Here is a 13830-nt window from a genome sequence, read left to right as displayed (position 1 = left end):
TATTGTGACACCCATATTATATTAAATTATGGACATCCTGGGTTTTGAATGCGATTCCTGGTTATTTTCATGTAGAGTGTGTTTGCTCTCCCTGTGTCTGTGTGTCTTTTCCTCCAGCTACTTGTGTTTTCCTCCCATGTCCCCAAAGATATGGAGGTTAGATTAACTGGTTACACATTATTTGCATATGTATATTTGTCCTGTGAGAAACAAACACCATGTCTGGGGCTGAATCCTCCATTGCAACTGATGCTGCTGGAATAACTTCTGCCCTTGAAGTGGGTCTAAGAATGAATAATTCATTTTATTATTTGTGATAAATAAGAATTCTTTCCTATTTATTTCCTAATCATCTGAGGTTATATTCTGCTTTTTAATACAATTTCTTTTTTGTTTTGTTTACAGTGTTTAGTTACAAATACTGTCAAGATGATCAATAATTAGAAATTGTTTTAATGTTAGTGCTATTACAGACTTGGTCTGCTTTTACTGTAAATGATCACTTGAGGCTCCAGCTCTCCACCACACTGAATAAAATGGAGCAAATAATAGAATGAGTTTGGATGGATGGATGGATGGATGGATGGATGGATGGATGGATGGATGGATGGATGGATGGATGGATGGATGGATGGATTGTGTAGATTATGTTTTCCTTCTGATATTGACATCTAAACAAAGAAGTACAGCAATAAGCAGCAGGCTAATAAGCACAACTGCATTCAGCTCTGTATACATGACACTGTTGATTTTAAAGGCAGCCATGTCTGGTACAGATTTATTACGGTTCAACCCTGGTAACTCCTCCAGTTGTAAGTGTTGCCATAGCACAAGGATACTATTCAGATAGATGTCTATAGTGTCGCACCTTTACTCAGATTGCCTTTCTTTGTATAATTCAATATGATCAATTGTATTGTTAGATACAAATAGACAGACAAAGACAAATGTATACCTACAAAGCAAGTAAAAGAGAAATCAATAAGTAAATGTCAGTAAGTAGAAACCCTTTGATTTTCTTTCCTTTTCACATGATTGCCATACATGATTCAGCAATACAAAGGACACGCTGAACTGCAATTACACATTCTATATAGTAAACCCAAGATTAATAGAAGAGATATTAAATTCTGCTTTTCATTGAAGAATGTGGTCACAAAAAGGCCTTAATAATAAAGGCAAATTAAAAGCAAAGTGAAAAAAAGGTTGTGGTTAAAGTATTCCAACTAATCTCATAGCAGTGAATCTGTAAAACAATCCAGGCGTCTCTTTAGAAACTTTAGCTTTCTTTACCAGGACTTTTGTGAGCCCTGCCCACCCCAGCTCCCGCCCTGTCACCTGGTTCTTTTTAAAGAGTGACCTCATCCAGTGAATTTTGATTGGATAGCTATATTAGGAAAGCAATTAGACCATCTATAAAGTAGCTAGACATGGATTTCTAGTACAGAGTGGCCTGTGACTTCAGAAAGAGAGGAGTCTGATTTTGAAACAACAAAGGAAAGCAAGCAGAAGCCGGTAGACTGCAGCTACGGGACTGCCTTTCTCAAGCTGTAACAATTAACTCTTGCCTCGCTGCCTACGGAAAGGACTTATTTCTGTGGATAATTTGATATTCTTCTTATCCGCCTGAGAAGACCTGAGTGATGGCTACAATTAGGAAAAAGTTAGTGGTTATTGGAGATGGTGCTTGTGGTAAAACCTGCCTGCTCATTGTCTTCAGCAAAGATGAGTTCCCAAAAGTTTATGTACCCACTGTATTTGAGACATATGTTGCTAATATTGAGGTGGATGGCAAAGAAGTGGAACTAGCTTTGTGGGATACTGCTGGACAAGAGGACTATAACCGCCTTCGCCCCCTCTCTTACCCAGACACAGATGTCATTCTGATGTGCTTTTCAGTTGACAGTCCGGACTCGCTGGAGAATATCCCTGAGAAGTGGGTTCCAGAGGCCAAGCACTTCTGCCCCAATGTACCTTTTATCTTGGTAGCCAACAAAAAAGATTTAAGGAATGACAAAGATGTCTGCTTCGAGCTGGCCAAGATGAAGAAGGAGCCCATAAAAATTGAGGAAGGCCGAGCTATGGCGGTCCAAATCCATGCCTATGGTTACCTAGAGTGTTCAGCCAAAACCAAAGATGGAGTGCGTGAGGTCTTTGAGACAGCCACTCGAGCAGCGCTGTTGAAGAGACGTCGGCCTTTGAAAGTCGGGGCCAACCGCTGCAAAATCTTGTGAGCCCATTTGCTTCTCTTGTTAATTTTTAAATCTTACTCAAGAGATGAACCTTGAAACAAGATGCTGACACTCTGACAAAACTCTGAGCGACTTGCTAGCCCTCCGTGGAAAGCAAGAGGGTGAAATAAAAGAAAAACTGAGACTATTTTATCAGAGAAACAAACTATGCACTATTTTTGTCATAAGTGACATTTAAGTAATTACTTATTCTCATCAACTGTACCGTACAGAATGTTAGTTGATTAAAAATGACTGGCATCAACCATAACTAAGTAGTATTGGCAATGGGCACAATTTATTCATTTTCTGCTCTATTTAAAACAAAAATTATAAATGTTATTTTTTTTAAAGTGTGTTATGTTATTGGGGGCCATTTTCATCATATGTATATGTGATGATGTGGTTAGCACTGTTGCCTCAGAGCTCCAGAGTCCTGGGTTTGAATCCTGCACATGGTCACTATCTGTGTGGAGTTTGCATGTTCTTTCCATATCAGTGTCATTTTGCCTAGATACTCTGCTTTTTCTGGGTTTGAGTGCCACATGCTATTTGTACAGAGTTGTATTATCTCATTTCTCCAGATACTGTGAGTGAGGCTGCATGTGTGAGATGAATGTTTCAGCCTTGCACCCAGTGGTGTTGTCTCCACAACCCAGAAGTGAGTTAGACTTGGATACAGGGAAAAGCACAATGTAAGTTCCTCATTTATCTTTAAACTGCATATTTGTACTTTGTTGTACTACTTTATTTTAAAGTATTACGAGGCAAGTGAACTTTGTAGCATATTAATAGGAAAATGAGAATAAAAACATTAATACAAATATCTTACAATCTGAATTTATCACAGGCTGTGTTACCTAATCATAAAGTAAAGATTGTTTTTTTGATTGAAAAGAAATGCATGGTTAGTTTATGAATTGCACTGTAACTGTTATTATATACATATTGTGGTAAATGATTGTCATTGTTATTATGAGAGATTCATTGTTTACAATATTCATCAGGTACAAGAAATGTGTATTTAATTTTTTTAAATATAAAAAATATCTGTATTTACTGTCCATTTTCTTTATTCTTTGAATTTTAAAATATCCCAAAGATCAAACAGTATATATATTATGATAGTACTCCTTCCTGCGAAGCTATTTATGAAATGGAGAAACCACTGTGTAATAACATGATGACACAGAGACTGATTAAGCAAAAATATTTATTCATTCAGTCATTCATTTCCAATAAAAGAAGAGATGATTATAGTTTGGAAAAATACTACAAAACAATCAAATAAGTCACACTGACTACAGATAGATAGTATTGATTTTATTGATCCTTAAAGGGAAATTTACTTGAGCAGCAATATAGAACATAAACATAGTGCAGAACAGTAAAGAAAAATTGCAAACTATTGCACATGGTAAGTGAAAGACCAAGAACTGACTGCATAAAATATACCCAGTGTAAATTTAATGTATAGTATGTACAGTAAGGGTTGTTGTCTCTTTGCCAGTGTATCTTAGAATTGGGTAAAATGGGTAAAATTTGAGGAGGAATGCATGATACACTCAAGTGGTTGTGGGAAAAGAAGAACCTTAGTAGCCCATCTTAGCACATCGCGGTGGAAAGAGTTTGTGCCTTAAAGCAGTCAAGGACAACTTGTCTTGTAGAGGATATGCTGTATTAGTCATGATGACCTCCAATTTTACTTCTTTACTGGCACTTCTCCCATGGTCAGCCCTGTAATGTCATTTACCTTCCCTTTTAATTTATTCTGTCATTTTACATTCCTTAAACTGGCTTTTACATCATAGAAGATTCTTTAGTCTTTATGGAGTGGTACGAATATCTCCAGTGGGTTGTCTTATATAGGGCACAAAGGAACAATGTGCATGAGACAAAAGTGGCCATCAAATGGGTGTGTTGAATGTCATAAGGGGTGGAGCCATCTTGTGGGTGTGGCTGTGTGTGTGTGAGTGTAAGTATACGAGAGAGACAGAGAAATGGTCAGGCACTTAAAAAGCAGCAGTTACCAGATCAGACTTGCTCCTTTGCTGACATCCACTGCTATGGGTGCATGGCCTCTGGCAGGCCTCAGGAAAGATCCTGGCTTGGATCAGTTCACAGAATTGGGAAAATTGAGCATAGATGTTAATGCCTCTGGCCACAGGTGAATGGTGTGAGGCTGAGCTGGTGGCATGAAGTTGCAGTCAGTGTATGCAGCAGAGAAAACGTCATTAGAACTGCATGGTAGGAGCCACGCAAGATCAGAGCAGTGGCATTGGTATTGGAGAAGTGACCAAGGAAAAAGACAGCCCCTAGTAAGCCTCACATAAGGGAGCAAGGGAAAGACAGTGTTTCATAGTGTATTAGACTACATGCATCAGTGATGATAAAATGTCAGCCAAATAATGTCATTAACAAGAAAAAAAAAAAACACACACACACACAAAAGGAAGATCTATAATAAGAGGTCCGTGGCGGAGTGCGGCTTTATATAAATAATCAAATCCTACAGCGTGCAGGCTTCGATTGGGTGTGGGTGTGTGGCATGGCGGCACTCGGTCGGGAGTTGCTTGGGGTGCTTGGCTGCAAGCGGATCAGTCAGGTGCCTCATTCACACCTCGGAGTGAGTGGGGGACAACACCTGCACCCAATCAGGCAGTATAAAGGGAGCCTGTATGGCAGAAAAGGGGCAAAGCAAATCTAAAGAAAGGATCAAAGAGAATAGAGAACGGAGGTTATAGGAAGAGAAAGAGTTAGGGCGGTGAGGAGACCATGTCGTCAGGAAAGGAGGCAATTTGTCGGGGGTATGCCCTAAGGAAGTGACCGGCAGGCCTGCACTCAAGTGTGGGGGCTGCAGAAAGGGTTGCCCCTTAGAGTAACTACAAAGAAGAGCAGGAATGGCTCCATTGTGTGGCATCTCCCAGATATACACCAAGGGACTGGCTGTGAGAGGTGTGCATGGGGTTCAGAAGAATGTCATACAGATGCTGACGGACAAGCAGTGGGGCCCTGAACCTGTGTTTAAGGGAAGACTGTATCTGTTGGCATGTCCTAATGGGATAAACTGAGGAGACTCCAGATTTTAGAGAGTGTTTGTTTTCAGAACCTGCCTGTGATTTTAACTTTATCTTTATGGAACATTTTAACCTCCACGTTTTAATGGATTATTTCTTTTTTATGAAAGATGATTTTGATGTGCCACACTTTAGACACTGCACTTTTGTTTGGATTTTAAATAAAAGCACTGACACTTTTGCACCAACCCCTTGCTGAATGTGTGTGTCCTCATTTACCTGTCTCATCTCAGTCCATGACTGTCGACGGTTACAGGTTTGTGAGGCTCCCGGAAGCAAATGGGGAGCATGGAGCTATCCCAGACCATTACATCAATATATCATTTATAATTATTTTATTTTTTGTCATCTAGTATAACCACAAAAACATAGTACTAAAAGATCTTTTATCCTCAATATACTGCATACTGAAAGCAGAAATGCAAATGAATATTCATAGATTTCCAGTCCCTATTCATTGGGTAAAGTGCTAAATCTTACTGTACGTGAGTAACCAACATGATTAATTTAAATGATGACATCTACTCCAGAATAGCAAGATATGCAAGTTATATTTGCCTAATATTGTTTCGGCCAAAACAGCTCTGACCCGTCGAGGCATGGATTCCACAAGACATGTAAAGGTGTCCTGTGGTATTTGGCACCAATACATTAGCAGCAGATCCTTTAAGTCTTATAAGTTGCAAGGTGGAGTCTCAATGGATTTGATATGTTCATCCAATACATTCCCTGGTGCTTGATTTGATTGACATCTGAGAAATTCAGGGGCCAAATCAGCAGCTTGAACTGTTTGTCATGTTCCTCAAACAATCCTGAACAATTTTTGCAGTGTAGCAGAGAGCTTTATTCTGCTGGAAAAGGCCACTAACCTTTGCTCCCCACACATATCAGTGAGCCTTGGGTGCCCATGACCCTGTCGCCGGTTCACCAGTTGTCCTTCCTTGGACCAATTTTAGTTGGTACTAACCACTGCATACCAGGAATACCCCAAAAGACCCTGCTGTTTTAGAGTTGCTCTGACCCAGTCGTCTAGACATCACAATCTGGCTCTTGTCAAAGCCACTTAGATGTTATATTTGCCCATTTTTCCTGTTTCCAACACATCACTTTCAAGAACTGGCTTTTCACTTGCTGCATAATACAGGGTGAGTCAAAATTATGTTAACACTAATGGTACTGCTATGTATATAATAATAATAATAATAATAATAATAATAATAATAATAATAATAATTCATTACATTTATATAGCGCTTTTCTCAGTACTCAAAGCACTATCCACACAGGGAGGAACTGAGAGGCGAACCCACAATCTTCCACAGTCTCTTTACTGCAAAGCAGCAGCACTACCACTGTGGCACCTGTGAGGACAATATATAGTAGGGGGCTTCGCTCGCCAAACCCCTGTCCTGCACTACACTCCAGCCACTTCTTGTCTCTGCCGCTCGCGTATGTGGATTTCACTTTCACCAAACAACAAATCTTTTAATTCTTGCGATTACGCCTCTTCATTGGGAAGAAACACTACTTTTCCCTGATGGCAACACAAATGAGACAATCTACAAGTCTCCAACTTAAAGTTTAAATCCGAACAATATATTCAATCTCTTTTTGCTGTTTTGTTATTTCACCGAGTAATAATTTCCGTTCGTTTGCTATAATGCGATGTTTACTATCATTTTTTTGAGACTTTCGAATTTTAGTACTTTCATTATCTCTAACCTGCTCTGCATGTGTATCGCGCCAACATTTTTGAATTCTTTACAACATTCTGCTTTGTCATCTACTCTTTGTCTTTTATTTCCGGCCCCGGGTGTGGTTAAACCTCTTGGCACAAAGTCTCGTAGGATGTGAAAGTATCTCTCTGAAAAAGTCACGTTTCGTCCCAGGCTAAAAAGTCTCGTCTCATCCCAGGATTTTTTTATTATAATAGAGAGATACAAGTTTTGTGGACAATTTATGTCACATATGGTACATGTGTTGAACATGATGGTGAACAGGTTGAGACATTCCTGTAAATCATCTTGCACATATGAAGTATGATTTGTGAATAAATTGTTTCCGCCATTAAAATGTTAGCATAATTTTGACTCACCCTGTATATCCCACCCCTTGACAAGAGCCATTTTAATGAGATAATTGATGTTTTTCACTTCATATGCCAGTGGCTTTAACGTTGTGGCAGATCTCTGTACTGCTGTAGCACAGTGACCCTTTACTAACTGGGTGCATTTTTCCTTCATGCTTTTGTCATGTCACCACCATAAATGACCTCTGTCTCCTCAGAAGGAATAGTCTGCTCTAGCAGTATTTCAACAGTAGGTCTAAGTTGCCAAACCAATCCAGTGTACTGTAGAAATGGGAAGCCAGATATATGTAGGTTTTCACAATGCATCTCTGTTATACTCAAAAAGGCTCATCAAAATCCTTACTTTATTAGACATTAAGAAGTCACACCAACCTGTATAGGTGTACAATGGAGTTCATATTCACTGGCAAAATAACATCCTGGTGTAGCACATATTTAGCTCAGGAACATTCTGCAGCACAGAGTGTAACTACAGTATGTCTTCTCAGAGCATTACTGGTAGACAGCTATCTTCCATTCAAGATTCATACAGTATATAATACACACTGTATTAGAATGGCCAACTATATTATTAAAGACATTAGCCACAAAGTGACTTTTCATGCTTTTCCCCTCCAGCAAATTGTATACAAGACCATTAGCATCTGCACCAACTAGATTCAGGAATAGTTTTTATCCTTACATGATATGATTACTCAATAGCCACTCAAAGTGGCAAATAAACATTCTTGTATGCAGTATATTGTCTATATACGTTGCATTTTAAGTATGTTTTCATATAACTGTCATAAGTTTAAGCGAGAAATGTAAGTAAGAATTTCATTGTACATGACAATAAACATCTATATATATAATTCACTAAGCAGCCGACCATGGCACGCAAGACAGAGACCATGGGATACGCACAACAGAGCCCCGCCCACCAACTCTAAGATCATGGGATATGCACGACAGAGCCCCGCCCACCAACTCTAACCCTCCTCCCGTGTCATGGGATACGCACGACCGCGTCCACCCTCGCAAACTGTTTTACATGCTGCATACAGCGATTCCCATCCGCGACAAACATGCTTCTTCTTAGATTGTCCTGCAGGAACAGGGAAAACCTTTGTCTACAAAAACCTGATTCATACCATACTAAGAACATAGTGTTTTTGTTGGCTTGGCCGCCTGACTGTTACCAGCATTCACCGCAACGTACTGGAGTGTAAAACTATCGCAGCTGCTACCTCACAAACTGTCCTTATTCCCCGGATTTCCCTGACCCCATCAGATTCAAATTTGCCTTTTACTTTTACATGCAGACAATTTCCTGTTAGATTAGCCTTTGCAATGACAATTAATAAGGCTCAGGGCCAAACTTTCAAAAAGATATGCCTCTATCTGCCGCGTCCACCCTCGCAAACTGTTTTACACGCTGCATACAGCGATTCCCATCCGCGACAAGCATGCTTCTTCTTAGATGGTCCTGCAGGAACAGGGAAAACCTTTGTCTACAAAAAGCTGATTCATACCATATTAAGAGCATAGTGTTTTTGTTGGCTTGCCCACCTGCCCACCCACCTGCCTGTTACCAGCATTCACCGCAATGTACTGGAGTGTAAAACTATTGCAGCTGCTACCTCACAAACTGTCCTTATTTCCTGGATTTCCCTGACCCCATCAGATTCAAATTTGCCTTTTACTTTTACATGCAGACAATTTCCTGTTAGATTAGCCTTTGCAATGACAATTAATAAGGCACAGAGCCAAACTTTCAAAAAGATATGCCTCTATCTGCCAACTCTGAGACCATGGGATACGCACGACAGAGCCCTGCCTGCCAACTCTAACCCTCCTCCCGCATCCACCCTCGCTCTCGAGGCATGCACACTGCCTGCTCATGTGCCCGCACGCAACACCTCACCAAACACCGCCTCAGTCGCTTTCATCTCTGCTACAGTCCACATGCAGCTCTGAGTTGACTGAGTTGACGTTGACTTTTCATTGTTCTTTTCGGTTCCGGCTGCTTTTCTATATATAATCCACCAAGTTGCCCGACCATGGGATACGAACGACAGAGCCGCACCCACCAACTCTAACCCTCCTCCCGCATCATGGGGAACGCACGACAGAGCCCCGCCCACCAACGCTAACCCTCTTCCCACGTCCACCCTCGCTCTCGAGGCACTGCTTGCTCATGTGCCCACCCCCAACACCTCACCAAACACATCCTCACTCGCTTTGGTCTGTACTACAGTCCACATGCAGCTGTGAGCCATGTTGACTGTTCATTTGCCTACCATGGCCACCGCTTCAAATGTATTTCATGGAAACAACACTTCTTTCAATGTTATACAAATTCCTGCATCAGGTAACTGTTTGTTTCTATCAGTCGTTTTTTTCTGGAAAAAAGTCATTGACAAAACTGTTGCTCTCGAACTTCGCAACATGGCTGTAACCTTTGTTTGCCAACATTGGGATAACTTTGGCGACGTGCTGTCCGTTGTTCTTAGTCACGGAAGTATAGTCATACAGTCTGCTCAACAATACGCTGACTACATGAATACTTCCGGAGTTTATGGTGGCGAGGCAGAAATTGTGGCAATGTCCCAAATGCTTCCAGCTACTATCACCATTCACTTCCGAGAACGTCCTTCATTCCCCAAAGAATTTCTTTGCAGTCTTACTCCTACTGGCATGCCTCCGCATAAACTCAAAATTAAAATTGGTTCAGTCATCATGCTTCTCAGAAACCTCATGCCAGCAAGAAGTCTCTGTAATGGCACTAGACTGACTGTTACCAGCATTCACCGCAATGTACTAGAGTGTAAAACTATTGCAGCTGCTACCTCACAAACTTTCCCTGACCCCATCAGATTCAAATTTGCCTTTTACTTTTACACGCAGACAATTTCCTGTTAGATTAGCCTTTGCAATGACAATTAATAAGGCACAGGGCCAAACTTTCAAAAAGATATGCCTGTATCTGCCAAAACCAGTTTTCAGTCACGGACAATTGTATGTTGCTCTCTCCAGAGTTCCATCTTTTCATTCACTCACAGTCGTATCCTCAAACCCACCCCATTTGGACAACTGTGTCTTTCAGGAAGTGTTCACCCATCAATAAATAATTATGCAGCGTATGCTACGCCACGGGTTGGCTAGTTGTCAATATTAATATTAAAGTTCAACAATATTAACTTGAACTTTATGGCGACTAACCAGAGGAGCTCTTTGGAAAGCCTGAAATCTGCCAAATCTTTTGTCTTTGTACTGTAGTATTTAGCTCCAAGGAGTTAACATGGCTCCTCATGGCAAAGACCTCCATCACCTTTCAATACTCCCCCTCCTCATCTCCATTGTTGATTCAGTCTACAATTGGGGAGTATTCTAAGAAATTCTATAGATAGCATAAACTCATCACTTGATTAACTATGTGGGATGACTTGCCAGGGCACTCCCATCTATCTGCCAATACTGCTTCTTTCAGTGTCATATGGACATTTAGTCCTGCCACTTCAACCACTGTCTGGGAGATAGGCCACTAAATAACACACTTGATTTAAATAATTTACAAGAATGGAAAGGTTGTCCTATAATGTTTTGGGTCCACCATTTAAAGCGGTTAGGTACCAATAACTGCTACACAGTTGTTTACCTAACCATAGATTATAAGGACCCAGTACTTTATACCTGGCAATCTCTCAAAGCTAGTTAGGGGTGTGATAGAACCAGGGCGTCAGCGAGCCCCAAACCCCCAAACACGATTACACAGAGTTCCAGATTCAAATAAAGGAGTGTTTATTCAACACATTTCCACAAAGTAACAAAAAGCACAAGCACCAATATCCTTTCTCACTTTCTACAATTCACCTCTTCTTTCACCACCGCACTGCCCTCCCCCAGTTGAGTGTTGCTCCACGTCCTCCCAGCTCCAACTTGCCTGGACAAGGGAGTGTGGTCCTTTTTATTGAGGACCTGGGAGTACTTCCAGGTCATATGGCAGTCCTGTATTTTGGGGAGTGCATCTCCCTGCAGCTCCCCCTTGCAGCACCCACAGACCTCAGTAGGGTTGTGCTGCCAGACTACAACTCCCAGCATTCCCTGCTGGTTCTTGAATGGGTGCTGATACGGAGGGCTGCTGCCATCTAGCGCCTGGATGGGGTGAAATAAACATCCCCCAGGAGTAATCCTTCCTTGTCCTTTTTCTCTGTCATGACCAGGGAAGGTATAAAGTCCATGTCCGGTCGTGACGCCTGTCCATATATTCGGGGCTTTCCACCCAGGTAGGGAACCATTCAATGTAGTTGGGATGTCTGTCAATGCATTAGGGCTACCTAGTCCAGGTGCGACCTCCTTCCCTCTCTTGGCCGGGACACCTTCACTTTCCCACGGGGCCTCCCATCCGGGTAAGGGATCTTCTGGATTCCTGGCTGGGGTGCTCGTCCATCCCATGTGCCTCCTACAGGGGATATGGGAAACAGGACAAGTGCTAAGGCAGCCCATTTTGGTGGTTAACAATATACTGTTAACTTGAACAGTAATTGGACTTTTCTTTCTCTAAAAAGGCTTCTGTTTGGGGTCTTTCCTAACACCAGTTTCTTCTGTGCCATTCTAAATACTGCACCTCTTTATCAACCAGATAACCTGTCATAATGTATACTCTATTTACTAGAACAGGAGTATACATGGATCCTATCTGATATTTATTTATCCTTATCAATGCTAAGACAGGCAATTCAAACTATTAATCAAACGTTTAGTTCATTTTGGGTGCCCCCTTCTCTCTCACATTGGTTACAATTTTAGGTACTGTGGCTAAAGCATTGTACAGTACTATAAACCACTAGGTTTACAGTTGAATAACTTTGTTGCTATTTAACTCTGAACAAGTCACTTATACCACCCGTGATCCAGTTGTAAAAGATATATGAATGGTTGTATTGTTGTTGAGGCTACCTGGGGGAGCTTACCCTATGGTGTGTGTGTGTGGATCTCAATACCCAGGTGTAGTAACAGGGAGACTGTGTAGTAAATATTATGCTGTTCTTCAGATGAGATGTAAAACTGAGGTCCCGACTCTCTGTGGTCATGTATGATCCCGATGTCTTAGCTAAATTACCCATCAAGGCGTCATTCATTCTGACCCCCTAATTATCCCATGTCCGTTGTTGGCTAACTATCTCGCTCATCCCTTCATCATCTAATAGCTAATGTGTGGCAAGCATACTGATGCAATAACAGCTGCCAACACATGGGTGCTACACAAAGACTGTGAATACTCATGTACATGTGCTTTCTCAATTGTTTTATTTTTAATAAATTTGCAAAAACCTCAAGTAAACTTTTTTCACGTTGTCATTATGGGGTGTTGTATGTAGAATTCTGAGGAAAAAAATGAATTTAATCCATTTTGGAATAAGGCTGAAACATAACAAAATGTGGAAAAAGTGATGCGCTGTGAATACTTTATGGATGCACTATATGTAAAGCACTTTGAGTAATGAGAAAAGTGCAATACAAATGTAACTAATTATTATTATGTAAGTGGCCATGGATAAGAGAGTCAGCATCACTTCTTCAGGGGCCTTAAACCTTACACAACAGAATGTTTTTCCCATCTTTCTTATTTTTTAAACTTCAGTTAAATGGGGCTTCCCTGCTAGAAGCCCAACACTTTCTGTCTATCTATTGATCTATCTCTGAAAATATATCTTACATATCTATCTATCTATCTATCTATCTATCTATCTATCTATCTATCTATCTATCTATCTATCTATCTATCTATCTATCTATCTATCTATCTATCTATCTATCTATCTATCTATCTATCTATCTATCTATCTTCTCTTCAAACTCATCAGTGACTCCATGCCTTGTTACTATAACCTATGGATGTCAAACATCTAATGAAGTCTTGTAAGTTGCCTATCACTCATCTGGAATATTGTGTGCTGTTTTGTTTTCCTTGGTAAAGAACTCTAGAGGAGAGTGACTAGGTTGACTACAGAACAATGAAGAAAGAGGTATGAGCTACAAGATTAGGTTGAAGGAGCTGAACCTTTATAGGCAAAGCAACGAAAGATTAAGAGGTGACATTATCGAAGAGTTCAGAATTATGGAAGGAATGGATCCAAACTGTTATTTTAAAATCAGTTCTTCAACAAAAATGGGTGGACTCAGTTGGAAGCTTGTTAAGGGTAAATTTTGAATAAACACAGGAATGTTTTTCTTCACATTGAGAGCTATACATACATGAAATAGGCTATTAAGTAGTGTGTTAGGCAATAGTACTTTGGGGACCTTCAAAACTTGACTTAATACTGACTGTACGCTTTTCCTCTAGATACTCCAGATTTCCCCCCCATGTCCCAAAAACATACATATTAGGAAGACAGGCAACTCTAAATTGGCCGCGAATGAGTGTGCGTGTGTGTGTGTGTGTGTG

General features: G+C 40.7%; 1 protein-coding gene across 2 annotated transcripts in view; it reads left to right on the top strand.

The window, feature by feature from the left end:
• The first annotated feature begins 1434 nt into the window (after nt 1–1434).
• LOC114648395 (rho-related GTP-binding protein RhoB-like) overlaps nt 1435–13830 on the top strand; it is a 37526-nt gene continuing 25130 nt past the window's right edge. Inside the window, exons 1-2 of one of the 2 annotated variants that reach the window (XM_028797391.2) lie at nt 1447–2179; nt 2353. In XM_028797391.2, the coding sequence (XP_028653224.1) occupies nt 1644–2179; nt 2353 (537 nt within the window). In that variant the 5' untranslated portion in view covers nt 1447–1643. Of the gene's footprint in view, nt 3287–13830 lie in introns of those variants that run through there. The other variant, XM_051924977.1, reaches the window with a different exon arrangement.

This window comes from Erpetoichthys calabaricus, chromosome 3 (genome assembly GCF_900747795.2).
Source record: "Erpetoichthys calabaricus chromosome 3, fErpCal1.3, whole genome shotgun sequence".
Lineage (NCBI taxonomy): Eukaryota > Metazoa > Chordata > Cladistia > Polypteriformes > Polypteridae > Erpetoichthys > Erpetoichthys calabaricus.
Note: the sequence above shows the minus strand (reverse complement) of the source record. Positions and strands in the feature narration are given on the sequence as shown.